Raw genomic sequence first — 16,758 nt, forward strand, 5'->3', positions numbered from 1 at the left:
AAATTTATGATGGGCCTAGAGAGAGTTGATAGGAATGACCTATTTCCCTTAGCAGAGGGGTCAATAACCAGGTGGCATAGATTTAAAGTAGTTGGTAGAAGGATTAGAGGGGAGATGAGGAAAAACATTTTCACCCAGAGGGTGGAGAGAGTTTGGAATTCACTGCCTGAAAGGATGGTAGAGGCAGAAACCCTCACCACATTTAAAAAGTACTTGGATGTGCACTTAGAGCTGTGACCTACACAGGGCTATGGACCTAGTACTGTAAGGTGGGATTAAGCTGGATAGATCTTTTTCGACCGGTACGGGTACGAATGGCCTCCTTCTGTGTCAAAATTTTTCTCCAATGATTATTCTATGATAAGTACCCGAAGGAAAAACAATTGTAGGGCTATGGGAAAAGGGGCAGGGTATTGGGACTAGTCGAAGTGCTCTTGGAGAGCCGGCATGAGCTCGATGGGCTGAATGGCCTTCTATGTTGTAACCATTTTATGATTCTAAAAAGGAAGTCATCCTAAACCTTTACAAATCACTGGTTTGACCTCAGCTGCACTATTATGTATATTTCTGGGCACCACATTTTAGTAATGGTATCAAGCCTAGGAAAGGGTACAATGGAGGTTTACCAGGATGATACCAGGGTGAGGGACTTCAATCTTTCCACATAATTGGAGAAGCTGGGATTGTTGTCCTTGGAGCAGAGAAGGTTAAGGGGAGAACTAATAGAGGTATTCAAAATTACTGGGGTTTTGACAGACAAGTAGGAAGAAACAGTTTCCTCTGGCAAGTGGGTCGGTAACCAGAGATCATAGATTTCAAATAATTTGAAAAAGAGCCAGAGGGGAAATGAAAAGAATTTTTTCCCCCAGAGGGTTGTTAAGATCTGGAATGCACAACCTGAAAGGCTGGTGGAACAAGATCCCATAGGAACTATCAAAAGGGAATTGGATAAATACTTGAAGGGGACTAATTTGCAGTTATTTTGGAAAGATCTGGGGCATGGGACTAAACTGGACAGCTCTTACAAAGAGCTGGCACAGGCACGATGAGTCGAATGGCTTCCTTCTGTGCTGTATGATTCTACAAGTTAATCCTTTTCAGTCTTAGAATATACAAATCTGGGGATACAGCAAGGTCGGGCAACTGATAGATGCTTTATTTTACAGAACATATTTACACCAAAGAACATTCCAAGTATATTTTTATTCCATTTTTAGATTTACAATAAGGCAACATTGTGTCCAAATCGTCTGTAAAATGTATCTTCCTAGACATTCTTTAGCCGCATTGAAAATTCAAACCACCTCACATTAAATACGTCAATGCACTAATTACAACAGATTCTGCCCTACCCATGATTACAGAGAGAACTCTCAGCAGCACTACACTTCAGGATTAATCCCAGGGGGGCTGATAGTAAAACATCAAAGCTGAATGTTGAAATGTTTAGTGCACGGGTTCTTTTGAAAAAAAATCTTACCAAAAGTCTGTTGCTCCAACCATTCTTACAAGAGTTGCTAAATGATTGTTTCAGCCAGAATCACGGGACTTTTCTCCTCCCCCACCCACTCCCGGCCAAGTAGTTCACAGAATGTTTTGCAGCATGTGTAATCGTACATCAGGGCAATAAGCAAAACTCTGTACAGCATTACAAATGCACATAATTGCATTACGTTGCTCCAGTTCTGCAAATTGGGGCCATTTTATTTACTGGGTCCATAGAGCAAAACACAGATAAATAACATCTAAATACAAGAGGTAGGATTATTCTTTACAGACACAATAAGAAACTTTAAAAAAAAATCTTACTCTATGCCTAATTTATAGATCTCACATTTTTTCCTGAATATCTCCATTCTGTTATTTAGCACGAGTCGGCTCCACTAATCAACCTAGTCCATCTTTTACCGACACAAAAATCCTTGCTGCATATCAAAACTAGGCACTGAACTTGAAGCAGAATCTGAGATGATATCACTTAATCATGTCTCCGGTGGTATATTTATTTGCTGCTTACATTTTCTGTAGTATTTTCCACTGCATGGTCCCTTAAAAGTTCTTGGAATTTCCATCAAGTATCCAAACACAGACAAAAAACAGGAGATATTGCTAATAAATAAGTACTAAACTTTTATATAAATTTATAATTTATGAACTAACCAATGGATCAATGCTCTGGATTATTACTAATTTATTGTAGCCATTAACTGATTTGCACCAGTAGCTTTAAAATCTAAAACCCCAAACATTTTTGTCTTTGAGCAACCATTTTTTTTAATTCAAAGATTCCCAACAGCTAAAAAGTTATGCCATCAGTGTAACCAGATGTCTGATTATGGAACACAGCTAATGTAATACAACTATCAACTTCTGCTAGGCAGTACTAAATGGTGCCCTGAATCAACTTTTCTTTATTGATATAAATACATTTGGAGGGGTCATATAGCACACCATATCAAAACACAGATCTTTCACCCATAGGAGTTAAGATTCAAATTCTGCCCAGAATAAAACATCTGTACACACTAAAGGCTGTTAAAGATCATAATGGAATAAAAAGTTTGAAGCAATCCCCAGTACAAATCTATTCCAGTCTCAGAGATCACACTCAGAGGCCACAAAGATAGATGGAATGGCAAAGTGAAAGATCACACCAGTGGAGGGGTGCGTGTGTGTGCAAATCCGTATGTACCTAATTCAACACAAAAATTGCATACAAAAATGTTAATTATATTAAGCAACTATAATTTGTGACTTTTTGAAAAGTAAAAAAACTTAACTGCATTTTCAACAACTCAGTTTCATCCAAATATATAAAATTCTGTTAACTGCATACATAAGCACACTGAACTAATGTTCGGGTGGGGACGGGACGGGACGAAAGTGTACAAATTGGACAGTATAAATCAGCCAGTATAATTCATAATTTGTTTCTGTATACAGTATATACTTGGTCTATAATCATGTCGAGTTTATTTTGAAATACAATACCAACACTGCTTATGTAAGTGGATGATATCAACAGATTTCAAAGGCAACAGACACACTCCTAATTTACTGACCCTGATAAAAAGGACAACCTGGCAAATATCACAAAGTAAATTCTGCAGGGTAGCCTATGAGGCCTACCCTGTTTCCATGACTTGAACTTAAAAAAATAGCAAGTTTATACTAACAAAACAGTACATAATTTATATTTCCAAATACAAGTTCATTCAAATACCTCTCAAGTACAAAACAAATAGCTAATGACCCACATTTGTCTTGCACAAAATTACGAAGGGTAACAATAAATAATGTTATCGTGCACGTGAGTATGCAACAATTTTTGAGTAATGTCACCAATAAGTCGAATGGAAAATTATTGATATCAATATATATCCATTATATATAGTTTCCTCTCTTTACTAATGTTATCAAAAAGATAGCACGAAACCTGCTTTAGATTCAGTGATTTCTTTCACCAGAAATAGCAAATGGAGGAAAGTATACCCCTTTGTGGGCAATACTGAATATAAACTGTTACGGTTTAATTTAAAAAAACAGCTTGTATGCAAGTTGATGTAGTGCCTAATGATGTGAATCCATTCCATCTGCAACACTGGCAAGTTGGAATGCTTCCAATATCTCAACAGCCAAAGATGACTTCTATGCAAAATGTTTCAAAGCTGTAGTTAAAGTAATTCATCTTGTGAAAAAGCACATTTTTCTAAATGTTCTTCCTTTGCCACCTGCTGCATTACAATTTGGTAAAACAGAATGAGTTTAGAAATTATACATTAATTAATATGGTTGAATGTTGGACAGATAATTGAATCAGTCCATGAATCATCACTTTTAAAAGAAAATGTTTAACCTTTATCAAGCTAGTTTCCTATTCACAATGTAAACTTTGTATTTGTCCACTGCTTTTTCTAAATAATTTCCCCCCATGTAATACACCATTACGCTGTCAATCAAACTTCCACTTACTGGTCTCCATCTATGCCACTTGGAACCATTTGAACTAACATGACATTTCCCCTCTTCAGACAAAGTGTATCTGTGGGGGCTGGGGTGATTTAGATGAGCTGAATGTCTTCTCTCATTTCTACCTCCTCATATTTCTATACCTACAGTAGTACCAGTTTAAAGATAAATATTTTCACTCCTATTAACTTTTAAAACATGTGACTTTCCTCGAGTGACCACTGATATTGCAGAGATACATAGAGCACTCTAGTTTAAGTGTATGTAGCTTTGTATTTTGAGTCCCACTATTTACTTGTCTGAAAGTCTGCTTGTATTGTGTAATGAAAGATAGATAGAAAGAACTTGCATTTAAAAAGAATGCTAAAGTAAGTGCTGTACACACATGTATCTTAATGTTTATCAGTTTTAAGTATTCTGTGTAGCTTCAGAAAGTAGCAATAATCACTGCTCAAAAGTCCTGAGCCTTGCAAGACCTAGAATATTTAAAAGTAAATCTATAGGATGATACCCATTAATGGCACTTTACTGGTATTTTGTTAGAGAGATGGTCAGGAGAGTGGACTTTTATGCTTCAGAAGGCACTCAATGAGGGCAATTTTCCAAATGTTTGCTTCTGCCATGAAGCCTTGCCTGCTGGAATGCACATCAGAAAATTACAGGCACAACCTCCAAAATTTAAAATGGACAGAAAATTATACAGTTCCCTCTGTGATCTGCTGATATGTGCTCCCAGTAGGCAAGATCCATACACAGAACGTGCATTTGTAAAATCTGCCCTAATGTGTCACTGTTAGTAAAGTTTTCTAGTATGTGTTTCCGGTACCACGAATTGCAAATATTCTTAAACACTCAATTTTTAACTGATATATAAAAACTTTCACTACAATAAAAGAGCAAATACCTCATTAACAGAAAACATGCACCACAACAGAACTTTCTACGCCTATTTCGAATTCCTTACATCACGTAGAACTACCGTATATAGGCCCCAATTTTGCCCAGCACTGGGCACCGTTTTTTTCTGCACCCAGCAATTTTTCTGGAGCTGAAGGTTAGTTTAAAGATTCCACAATGTCGGGGCGCCGGCGTCAACTACCAGCGCCAGAATGTTGGTGCAATATATTCTGACGCTGGTGTACGTTGAAAAGTAGCTTATGCGCTTTTTCTTGCCATAAGGCCAACTTTCCTCATTTAACGGTTTTTTAAAAAATCCGCGCCCAGACACTAGAAACAACGTAGGAGAAAGCCTTACCTGCAGTTAAAGAAATCCACGCTGGCATGCTACTATCCCCGACCGAAGGGACTCCCTGGCTATTTTACATCAACTTTATGGACGTTTAAAAATAAATCAACTTTATGGAACTTGAAAAATAAAACAGATGAAAGAATGCTCCTCCTTCGCTGCAGATTTTTTTTTGCGCATGCGCAGTGATTTTTCTTATTTTATTTTCCTTCTGCACATGCACGTTGCCCATACGCGATGAGTTGGTCAACCTTTTTTTGTTGAGCGCATGCGCTGTGCATTTTAGGCACACACTCTAAGCACCGCTGTCCCCCCACCCCTCGGAGATCGACTCAGGTAGCACCGGCGCGACAAGATGATGTTGTTTGCTGGAAACTTGGGATTTTTTTCCCAGCGCAGGTGGCCCACTAAGAAACATGCATTCAGGTCAGTGCACGCCATTATTCTTGCTTGGGAAAAATTGGGGCCATACTGCCATATCTATTTGGAACACAAAGCCTCTATAGCCTTGCTTTACTTTGCACAGCTATTTGCACTATTCTGAAACACTACTGAAGAACTACTTCAGGAGTTTTCAATCAAGAGGTTAAAAAAAGTGGCTTTTAAACAGCCTTAAGCAAAGTTAGTGGTCAATAGATTTAGTATTTGCACAGTGATTACATACAATAAAGCTATTTTAAGAGCTTTTTGATCATTCTGAATCTGTTACTCTCAGTAGAATTATTTGCAAGGTATGTCTAACCTTAAACACATCAAGCTCAATATCAATAGTGCAAGGAACAGGCACAAACCCGAGAAACATGAAGAGCTTCCATTATGAGAGTGATTTCTAGAAATTATCTATACATTTCATACTGGAAGTAATTTTTTTCCCTCTTTTACATTCTTTGCAATAGCTGTAAAAGAAAGCACTGGACCTCTAGAAAACAAAACCATGCTGGCAAATGTATCATACATTTCAAATGTGAAGCATTAGAAAATGAGTCAAGTATTTCAATATTCATTTATAATGTATGGAGTTATAGGTCTATTCCCCAAAATTCAGTAGATTTCTAGCTGAGAGAGAATATGTTTGAGCTCACCACATATCAAAATAGATTAATTCTTGAGAACAAAAGTTACTCCATCCACCACAGCTTATTTGCAAGTTACAGGCAGAGCACTAGGGTACAGGTTTCTTGCAATCTGTCCTAGACTAGAGCACTAACATATACAAATCATTTTTTAATAATGCATACCAGCCTCAGGTTGGTTTGGAGGCAGGGAAGAGTAACCAAACAAACCCTGAACTATTTTATTCACCCACAAATCAACCAAGTTAGTCACTACAGTTCACTTTCAGAAATATATTAAGTACACTCAATCCATAGAACAGAAATAGAGAACAAAAGGAGAGGGTGATATTTCTGTTACCACTACATCTATAGACTAGTCTATTATTACACCATGAGAACCCAAGCTCAGACCAATTTGAGTTTACCACCATTTCCTGGAGAAAGGCATCAAGAATTCCTTTATATTTAAGTGACCAGGTAGTGCAGTATATCTGTATATTGCTTGCTTTATTACACTGTATACAGAGAGAAACTCATTCCACACAATTCCACACTTGGTGGAGTTAGCCATTTCACTCATCCCAGAGGTGCACAGTGGAAAGACTTTTCCTCCTCCCAGCTTATTTTTTAAGCAAGGAAAGAGGGAGGGAATCAACTCTCCTATCTCCAAGAAGACAGTCAGAGGAACATTGGGAATGTGTTGTCTCACTTTTCCTATCTGCCCATGAACATGCATGTGAGGGGAAAACTGGGGTGAAAATAACATTTAAAAAATTTAGATTTTTAAAACAGTGATAAGAATCCTATTACAGTTGCTCAAGATCTGTTACTTCAGTTCATGCCAGAAACACAAGATCAGTTCAGCTCCACAGCTGCTATGGGTGCAACTTGACAAACATAAAATACACTTTTAAAAAGTATTTTTTTTGCCTAAATTCTCTATGCAGACATTTTTTATTAAATTACAGTTGTTAACAATTGAACTGAAATGACTCAATTTTAGGAACTGTGGGCTATAAAGTGAACATGAGTATGCCAGTAACAACTGATCTTACACTTATGAGTATCCTTGCTATACTAAGGCTCCAATGCCAGTGATCTGCATTAAACAATGTTGCCTAAATACACCAGCAAGGGTACACTGCCCAGTTTCCTCTCGATGCATCATATTAAATGTTTCTACATATGTATAGCATAGCTTCAAATATTAGGGAAATCAGCCCAGCGTGCGTAGGTAACTTCCCTTTTTAAAACCTGCATTCCAGACAAGTCAACAAGCAATTATATTTTTGGGATTGGGGGGGGGGGGGGGGGACGGGGACGGAAAGAGAAATTCAGTCGGTTTTTATTAAGTGGCCAGTTTCAATGGGAAATACGATCAGCATTGTTTTGCAGGACTATAGTGCTGTGCCCGCTACATCTATTACACGGGCACGAACATGATGGTAGTCCAGCAGCAGACTACATACTTCGGAAATTGAACAGTAGAACTTGAGGTAGCTGCTCCTTAGCAGGATTTTTCTGCTGAATTTACTGCATTAACAGCATAAAATATGGTGACAAAATTCTACTGTGTGCTGCAGTGGATATTTTCCCATTAAGAAAGTTACAGCAATGTCATTGTTTCATGAGTATCTCTAATTTCAAAAGGACCGACACCATCAAATGCATCCTCTGCCAACACCTGTTGTGGACGTTTCATCTACAAAACGCAATTACAACACACAGCTGAATGTTCACACTAAAATCGGCTGAATTAAAGGATCCCTGTTTAACAACTGTATTCTCAGGTCCATATGTCTGGATTATTGTGCATCACCTAATTAAGTGGGAAAAATACTATAATATAAACAAATTTTGCATAGTGCAAATCTGGTTTAGATCAAGATTATTAGATATTTGTAGATTGAATTTTTTGAATTACTATATTCAGCTTTTATATATCTGACAACTACATGAATTAAGAAAAATTGCTTCAGTAATGAGAACAAAATCAAACAGTGAAGTGCATAACCATGCCATTAACCATCAATAGGAATGGCTAGCTATAAGCCATGCATCTTTTGTCTATATTACTGTGATTCCCACAAACACTTCTCCAGGTGTAGAAGGCACTCTGCACTGTGAAGACTTTGTTCCACTCTGATTAGCAGGTCATCTTTGCCATTCCAAGTTCCAAATTAACCAAAGTAGGCTCAGCTTTAGAGAAAGCAGATTTGAGTTCTTTGCATCCATCACCAGGAATGTTACCACCTTCCACTGTTCTATTTGGGTTATTTTCCATAGTTGTTTGCTGCTCTTCTTTACACACATTTTCAGATGCCTTAAGCATCTGTGATAATCGGCTAACTGGATGAAAAGATTCCTTATTGTAGACGGTACGTGGTTTTTGTCCCAATTTTATTATTTTCTGTAACAGAAAGACAAAATTAACTACAAGAAATCCTAAACTAAGTAGAAAGTCTTTGGTTTAATCAAAACACCAAGGTTAAAGTTCAGAACTTTTAAGATACAAGTTAATTAACATGTACCATAGCAAAATACTATGGATGCTGGAATCCAAAACACAAACAGAAAATGCTGGAAACACTCAGCAGGTCAGGCAGCATCCACGGTGAGATAAACAGAGTTAACATTTCAGGTCTCAGACCATGATCTTACTGAATGGTGGAGCAGGCTCAAGGGGCCAAATGGCCTACTCCTGTTCCTAATTCTTATGTTTTTATGTTCTAAGTCAGGAGTGTGATGCAATACTCTTTAATTGCCTGGATGAGTGCAACTCTCAAGAAGCTCGACACCATCCAGGACATAGCAACCCGCTTAATTGGCACCACATCCCCACCTTAAACATTCACTCCATCAACCACCGGCGTACCGTGGCTGCAGTGCATACTATCCACAAAATGCATTGCAGCGGCTCACCAAGGTTTATTCAACAGCACATCCCAAACCTGCAGCCTCTACCACCTAGAAGGACAAGGGCAGCAGATGCATGGGAACATCATCACCAGCAAGATCCCCTGCAAGTCACACACCATCCCTGGCTTGGAAATATATTGCCATTCCTTCATTGTCACTGGTTTAAAATCCTGGGACCCCCTTCCTAATAGCACTGTGGGAGTACCTTCACCACACGGACTGCAGCGGTTCAAGGCGGCGGCTCACCATCGCCTTAAGGGCAATTAGGGATGGGCAATAAATACTGGCCTTGCCAGTGACGCCCACATCCCAGGAATGAACGAAAAAAAGTGAACAGGCTTTTTTTCCTAACAAATGAAGTATCTAACCATATATGTTGAATGAGTGAATAGTTTACAAGATCTGTATTAATTTTATTCCTAGATTACTGCCAATGATTTACTTCAGATAACTGCTATGAAGTATGTGGAGACAGCCAAGGATGACTCAGCTGTAGGTGATTAGCCTCTGCTCCCCCATGGTTATGGAGATTGGAAACAGACCACGTGCAAAATCACAGGTACAGCCGATAACCTACCAATTTGTGGCACAGTGCTGTTGTTGCACCAATGTACTGGGCCATCTTTATGTTACTGTTTCTAGTGCAAAGAATTAACAATTTTAGTCAAAGTTGCTCAGTAAAATAAGCCTTAGTCTATTATGCAAAGCACTGAGTAGAGCCACATAGTGGCAACTTCATGTCTGTCTCATATAGTCAATATACAACTCACCTCCTCCAGTTTTTTGGCTTCCATCTCCAGTTGTTTATTCTGTTCACTGAGAGACAGAACTAATCCGAGTCGTGATTGCCTGGGGTGCATTGTTTTATCAAATTGATGATACATACAGCGCCAAAACCTGAAGTCACAATTAAGAGTTGGAAATTAGAGAAACAATAAGCTGCGCAGTATGGTACAAAAATTGAAGAACAACAAACTTACTTGAAGTTGAAGGAGGCAGTGTTTGGCTCAAGCACTTCGTGTGTGCAGGGAAGATTAGGGTCATAGAGGGGGTTCAAATACGTGTGTTGATTTTCCAAAAGGAATGGCCACAAGGAATGGGTTTTCTGTTGAATTCTATCAAAAAGATTTGAGTGAAAATATTGAGTCTGCAAGAATGTTTGGGTTTAAAAAGCACATTTTCACACACATCAAAGGTGGTCAATTATTCTCTCAAATTTAAAAGTTCTGAAGTAACCACGATCAATTCTCAATTAAATGCAAAATGATGGAGAACATTGATTATTTAGGATTGGATCAGAGCAAGCTCTATGGTAACATTCATAAGAGCAGGACATGGTCTGTTGTTTCTCACCCAACCTCCTACCACATACAATAATATTCCCCTTCCACAACTGTCGAAAACAATGTTCATCATATAAAATGTTATGTTAATACAGGTGCAGCGTCGAGAATCCGGAACCCTTGGAACCGAGGCCGTTCCGGATTCTGGGCTTTTCCTGACTTTCGATCCCAGGTTCAGGTATTTCCGGATTTTGGGATGTCAGAAAGGGGGGCGCCAAGGACAGAGGGTCTATGCCCCGCTGAGGAAAGGTGGTCCGGACCCCGCCAAGGAAATGTTCGACGCTGCACCTGTAGTAATGAACACATGTCAGAGCAAGCAGAATATACATAAGAATTCACAATTTCGCATATATTCCATTTACACCTCAGGTCAATTAAATTGACTGGTTAGTTGTAAATATTAATTTTCAAAAGTTACATTTTAGTTCAGGTTTTAAAATAGTATTCCTAATTCTATCAATAATAATAAATGATTTGTATAATGTACAATTTTGATTTTTCAACCAATTGATTGTAGTGGTTACTCACAGTAAAGCATGATCAGCCCTCTACATTCGCAGTACTTTTCCATGATGGAACACATTACATTGTACTACTGTTCAATAGGATGCAAGCAAGAATGAGCTCTACAAAAACACACTACTTCTAATCTCAAATCTGCTGTAACCTAAAGCAATCATTCTTTTTTAATTGGGAGTGATCTGCATGTTCCATGTGCTCTCCAAGAGACAGACAGACAACCCGAATGCTTCTTTTACTTTATCAAATCTACCATATTATTGTGTCATAATTCTTACTTCATATCCTCCCGTTCTTTTTGGCAGTTTCCAATGAAGTTCCCAAACTGGCAGGAATTAACATGTTCATGGATCTCAAGTAAGTAAGTTTCACTGTACTCAAAAACACGAGGAAACTGTTCAGTCAAGTGCCAAACACATTCGATAAACTGTGTGAACACTGGAGATACTTCTTTGGGGTCACCATCAAGCTGGCCACATCTGCACAATAGAAAGGAGGGAGGAGAAAGCAGCATTAAAATAAATCTTGTATTCCACAATTTCTTTTAGATACTCTTATTTTCGCATTAAGAAAGCAAACCATTCCTCTGGTCCAACGACCACTGAGGGCAAGAGGCAAAAGGAGTGGTAGGAGACAACTATCTCTGCTGCTCAATAACCAGCGACTAGCAAATAGAGAGGCTCCTTCCAATTTGCCTTCCTTCCTTCTTTGCTGTGTCTGGCAGACTGAACACAAGAACATAAGAAATAGGAACAGGAGTAGGCCATACGGCCCCCCGAGCCTGCTCCGCCATTCAATAAGATCATGGCTGATCTGATCATGGACTCAGCTCCACTTCCCTGCCCGCTTCCCATAACCCCCATCGTTTAAGAAACTGTCTATTTCTATCTTAAATGTATTCAATGTCCCAGCTTCCACAGCTCTCTGAGGCAGCGAATTCCACAGATTTACAACCCTAAGAAATTTCTCCTCATCTCGGTTTCAAATGGGCGGCCCCTTATTTTAAGATCATGCCCTCTAGTTCTAGTCTCCCCCATCAGTGGAAACATCCTCTCTGCATCCACCTCGTCAAGCCCCCTCATAATCTTATATGTTTCGATAAAATCACCTCTCATTCTTCTGAATTCCAATGAGTAGAGGCCCAACCTACCTCGACCTTTCCTCATAAGTCAAGAACATACATAAGAATTAGGAATAGGAGTAGGCCATCTAGCCCCTCGAGCCTGCTCCGCTCATCCCCGGAATCAACCTAGTGAACCTTCTCTGAACTGCCTCCAAAGCAAGTATATCCTTTTGTGAATATGGAAGCCAAAACTGCACACAGTATTCCAGGTGTGGCCTCACCAATACCTTATATAGCTGTAGCAAGGCTTCCCTGCTTTTATAATCCATCCCTTTTGCAATAAAGGCCAAGATATCATTGGCTTTCCTGATCACTTGCTGTACCTGCATACTATCCTTGTGTGTTTCATGCACAAGTACCCCCAGGTCCCGCTGTACTGCGGCACTTTGCAATCTTTCTCCATTTAAATAATAACTTGCTCTTTGATTCTTCTGCCAAAATGCATGACCTCACACTTTCCAACATTATACTCCATCTGCCAAATTGTTGCCCACTCACTTAGCCTGTCTATGTCCTTTTGCAGATTTTGTGTCCTCCTCACACATTGCTTTTCCTCCCATCTTTGTATCGTCAGCAAACTTCGCTATGTTACACTCAGTCCCTTCTTCCAAGTCGTTAATCTAGAATGTAAATAGTTGGGGTCCCAGCACTGATCCCTGCGGCACCCCACTAGTTATTGGTTGCCAACCAGAGACTGAACCATTTATCCCGACTAACCTGTTCGTTAGCCAATCCGCTATCCATGCTAATATATTACCCCCAAACTCGTGAACTTTTATCTTGTGTAGTAACCTTTTATGTGGCACCTTGTCAAATGCCTTCTGGAAGTCCAAATACACCACATCCACTGGTTCCCCTTTATCCACCCTGTTCGTTACATCCTCAAAGAACTCCAGCAAATTTGTCAAACATGACTTCCCCTTCATAAATCCATGCTGACTGTGACCGAATTTTGCTTTTCCAAATGTCCTGTTATTGCTTCTTTAATAATGGACTCCAACATTTTCCCAACCACAGATGTTAGGCTAACTGGTCTATAATTTCCTGGTTTTTGTCTGCCTCCTTTTTTAAATAGGGGCGTTACATTTACATTTGAAGGAACCATCGGTGCCAATCCACATTCCATAACTACAAGGCAAGGTAGGTGGAATGCTACAACGATGCAGTTCAAGGCAATATATGCTCTATTGTGCATAAAGATGTGAAATACAGGTAGCTGTATTAATTTGGAAACCACATCAAAATTATTCATAGACAGAAATGTATCTGCAATGATACACCAGAAAGACAAGAAAAAAGGAAACTCTGAATTTAATTAGCTAGCCAATTAATTAGTTAGGTTTCTGAAGGTTCATAGTTTTGAAATAGAAGCTAACTAGATTTTAAGAACATAAGAACATAAGAACATAAGAATTAGGAACAGGAGTAGGCCATCTAGCCCCTCGAGCCTGCTCCGCCATTCAATAAGATCATGGCTGATCTGGTCGTGGACTCAGCTCCACTTACCCGCCCTCTCCCCATAACCCTGAATTCCCTTATTGGTTAAAAATCTATCTATCTTTGACTTGAAAACATTCAATGAGCTAGCCTCAACTGCTTCCTTGGGCAGAGAATTCCACAGATTCACAACCCTCTGGGAGAAGAAATTCTTTCTCAACTCGGTTTTAAATTGGCTCCTCCGTATTTTGAGGCTGTGCCCCCTAGTTCTCGACTCCCCGACCAGTGGAAACAACCTCTCTGCCTCTATCTTGGTTTTAAATGCTTCGATAAGATCACCCCTCATCCTTCTGAACTCCAACGAGTAAAGACCCAGTCTACTCAATCTATCATCATAAGGTAACCCCCTAATTTCTGGAATCAGCCTAGTGAATAGTCTCTATACCCCTTCCAAAGCTAGTATATCCTTCCTTAAGTAAGGTGACCAAAACTGCACGCAGTACTCCAGGTGCGGCCTTACCAATACCTTATACAGTTGCAGCAGGACCTCCCTGCTTTTGTACTCCATCCCTCTCGCAATGAAGGCCAACATTCCATTCGCCTTCCTGATTACCTGCTGCACCTGCAAACTAACCTTTTGGGATTCATGCAGCTTCCCTTCGATAGCTCAGTTGGTAGAGCGGAGGACTGTAGTGGCAATATGCAGCAAAGTCATTCTTAGGTTGCTGGTTCAGTTCCGGCTCGAAGGAGCTGGTGTTCTTTTTTCCCCCAGATCGGGGGGCACGGTTTAATGTTTTTTCCGTCAACTCCCTAAGAGTTTCATGCACAAGGACCCCCAGGTCCCTCTGCACCACAGCATGTTGTAATTTCTCCCCATTCAAATAATATTCCCTTTTACTGTTTCTCCCCCCCCCCCCCCCCCAAAAGGTGGATGACCTCACACTTTCCGACATTGTATTCCATCTGCCAAACCTTAGCCCATTCGCTTAACCTATCCAAATCTCCTTGCAGCCTCTTTCAGTCCTCTACACAACCCGCTTTCCCACTAATCTAATTTAGCACAATTTAAACACGTAGCTATTCTGAATATCACGTTTATGTTGCCATATCTTGCACAGAACACTGATGCACTGTAAAGGGAGCAAATGATAACAATGATGATCTGCGGATCCCATTATGGCAATAGGCCCTAGGAACGAAGGTTATTTCTTTTAAAAAAATGAGATTTAAGAGGAGCCATGATTCAGAATTATGAAATAATAAAGGGAGTATATCAAGTCGAAGGACAAATTGGGGGACATATAACTTTAAGCTTTTGTGTGGGAAAGAGGAGGGAAGAGAAATATACAATCAGTAATAACTGGAATAAAGGGCCCAAGTTTCCACATGATTCGCGCCTGATTTTTTAGGAGCAACTGGTGGAGAACGGACTATTTTAGAAATCGCAATTCTCCACATTTTTTTTTCTGCAGTTCTAGTCAGGTAGAACAGTTCTAGTTTAGAACAGAATTTTTTCTTCAAAATGGGGCGTGTCCGGCCACTGACGCCTGATTTGAAAGTTTCCACAGTGAAAATGTACTCCAAACTAAAGTAGAATGGCGCCAGTGAAGATTTTTGCAGAACTGGTTACAAATTAGGCGTCCAGAACGAGGTGGGGGGGGAAGGGAACTCATTAAATTCGACAATAAATCCTTATTTATACTTCTACAAATATTATACAAATAAATCCAACCTGAATAAACATTTATAAGCCAAGAAAAGATTAAATAAACCATCCTCCTACCTGTGTGAAAGTGCTTCAGCCAGGGAGAATCCTGCAGCTGTTCGTGCCGCTGAGCGAGAGAGGGAGGGAAGAGGGGGGGAGGGGAGGGAAGAGGGGGGGAGGGGAGAGGGGGGGAGGGGAGGGAAGAGGGGGGGGGAGGGGAGGGAAGAGGGGGGGAGGGGAGGGAAGAGGGGGGGGAGGGGAGGGAAGAGGGGGGGGGAGGGGAGGGAAGAGGGGGGGGGAGGGGAGGGAAGAGGGGGGGGAGGGGAGGGAAGAGGGGGGGGAGGGGAGGGAAGAGGGGGGGAGGGGAGGGAAGAGGGGGGGAGGGGAGGGAAGAGGGGGGGAGGGGAGGGAAGAGGGGGGGAGGGGAGGGAAGAGGGGAGGGAAGAGGGGGGGATGGGGAGGGAAGAGGGGGGGATGGGGAGGGAAGAGGGGGGGATGGGGAGGGAAGAGGGGGGGATGGGGAGGGAAGAGGGGGGGGATGGGAAGAGGGAAGAGGGGGGAGGGAAGAGGGGGGGAGGGGAGGGAAGAGGGGGGGGAGGGGAGGGGGGGGGAGGGGAGGGAAGAGGGGGGGAGGGGAGGGAAGAGGGGGGGAGGGGAGGGAAGAGGGGGGGAGGGGAGGGAAGAGGGGGGGAGGGGAGGGAAGAGGGGGGGAGGGGAGGGAAGAGGGGGGGAGGGGAGGGAAGAGGGGGGAGGGGAGGGAAGAGGGGGGAGGGGAGGGAAGAGGGGGGAGGGGAGGGAAGAGGGGGGAGGGGAGGGAAGAGGGGGGGAGGGGAGGGAAGAGGGGGGGAGGGGAGGGAAGAGGGGGGGAGGGGAGGGAAGAGGGGGGAGGGGAGGGAAGAGGGGGGGGAGGGGAGGGAAGAGGGGGGGGAGGGGAGGGAAGAGGGGGGGGAGAGGAGGGAAGAGGGGGGAGAGGGGAGGGAAGAGGGGGGGAGGGGAGGGAAGAGGGGGGGGAAGGAAGAGGGGGGGGGGGAGGAGGGAGGGAGGGAGGGGGGGGGGAAGGGGGGGGGGAAGGGGAGGGAAGAGGGGGGGGAGAGGAAGAGGGGGGGTCAGGCGAGCGGGTGTCGGGTCGGGGGGTGGGAGGAGCGGGTGTCGGGTCGGGGGGAGCGGGTCTCGTGTCGGGAGCGAGTCTCGGGTCGGGGCGGGAGAGCGGATCTCGGTCGGGGGGGGGGGGGGGGGGGGGGGAGAGCAGGTCTCGGTCGGGGCGGGGGGGGAGAGCGGGTGTCGGTCGGGGCGGGGGGAGCGGGTCTCGGGGGGGGGGGGGGGAGCGGGGGTCGGGGGTCGGGTCTGGTCGGCGGAGGGGGGGGGGGAGCGAGTGTCGGGACTGGTCAGGCAGGGAGCAGGAGCTGGCCGTGGGAGGAGCCTCATTCACGCAGCCCCAGTGA

The 16,758-nt window shown here is 42.4% G+C and overlaps 1 protein-coding gene and 1 non-coding gene across 6 annotated transcripts in view; one reads left to right on the plus strand and one right to left on the minus strand.

The window, feature by feature from the left end:
• Positions 1-1,184: 1,184 nt before the first annotated feature.
• mtmr6 (myotubularin related protein 6) overlaps positions 1,185-16,758 on the minus strand; it is a 70,061-nt gene continuing 54,487 nt past the window's right edge. For 4 of the 5 annotated variants that reach the window (XM_070892247.1, XM_070892245.1, XM_070892248.1 and 1 more), the window contains 4 exons: positions 11,330-11,530; positions 10,170-10,304; positions 9,960-10,086; positions 1,185-8,680 (listed from right to left, as the gene is read on the minus strand). In XM_070892247.1, coding sequence (XP_070748348.1) covers positions 8,417-8,680; positions 9,960-10,086; positions 10,170-10,304; positions 11,330-11,530 — 727 coding nt within the window. In that variant the 3' untranslated portion in view covers positions 1,185-8,416. Of the gene's footprint in view, positions 8,681-9,766; positions 9,828-9,959; positions 10,087-10,169; positions 10,305-11,329; positions 11,531-16,758 lie in introns of those variants that run through there. The other variant, XM_070892250.1, reaches the window with a different exon arrangement.
• trnay-gua (transfer RNA tyrosine (anticodon GUA)) lies at positions 14,268-14,360 on the plus strand. Its single transcript has 2 exons — positions 14,268-14,304; positions 14,325-14,360. It is a non-coding gene; the product is annotated as a tRNA-Tyr (tRNA).

Source organism: Pristiophorus japonicus, chromosome 10 (assembly GCF_044704955.1).
Source record: "Pristiophorus japonicus isolate sPriJap1 chromosome 10, sPriJap1.hap1, whole genome shotgun sequence".
NCBI lineage: Eukaryota > Metazoa > Chordata > Chondrichthyes > Pristiophoridae > Pristiophorus > Pristiophorus japonicus.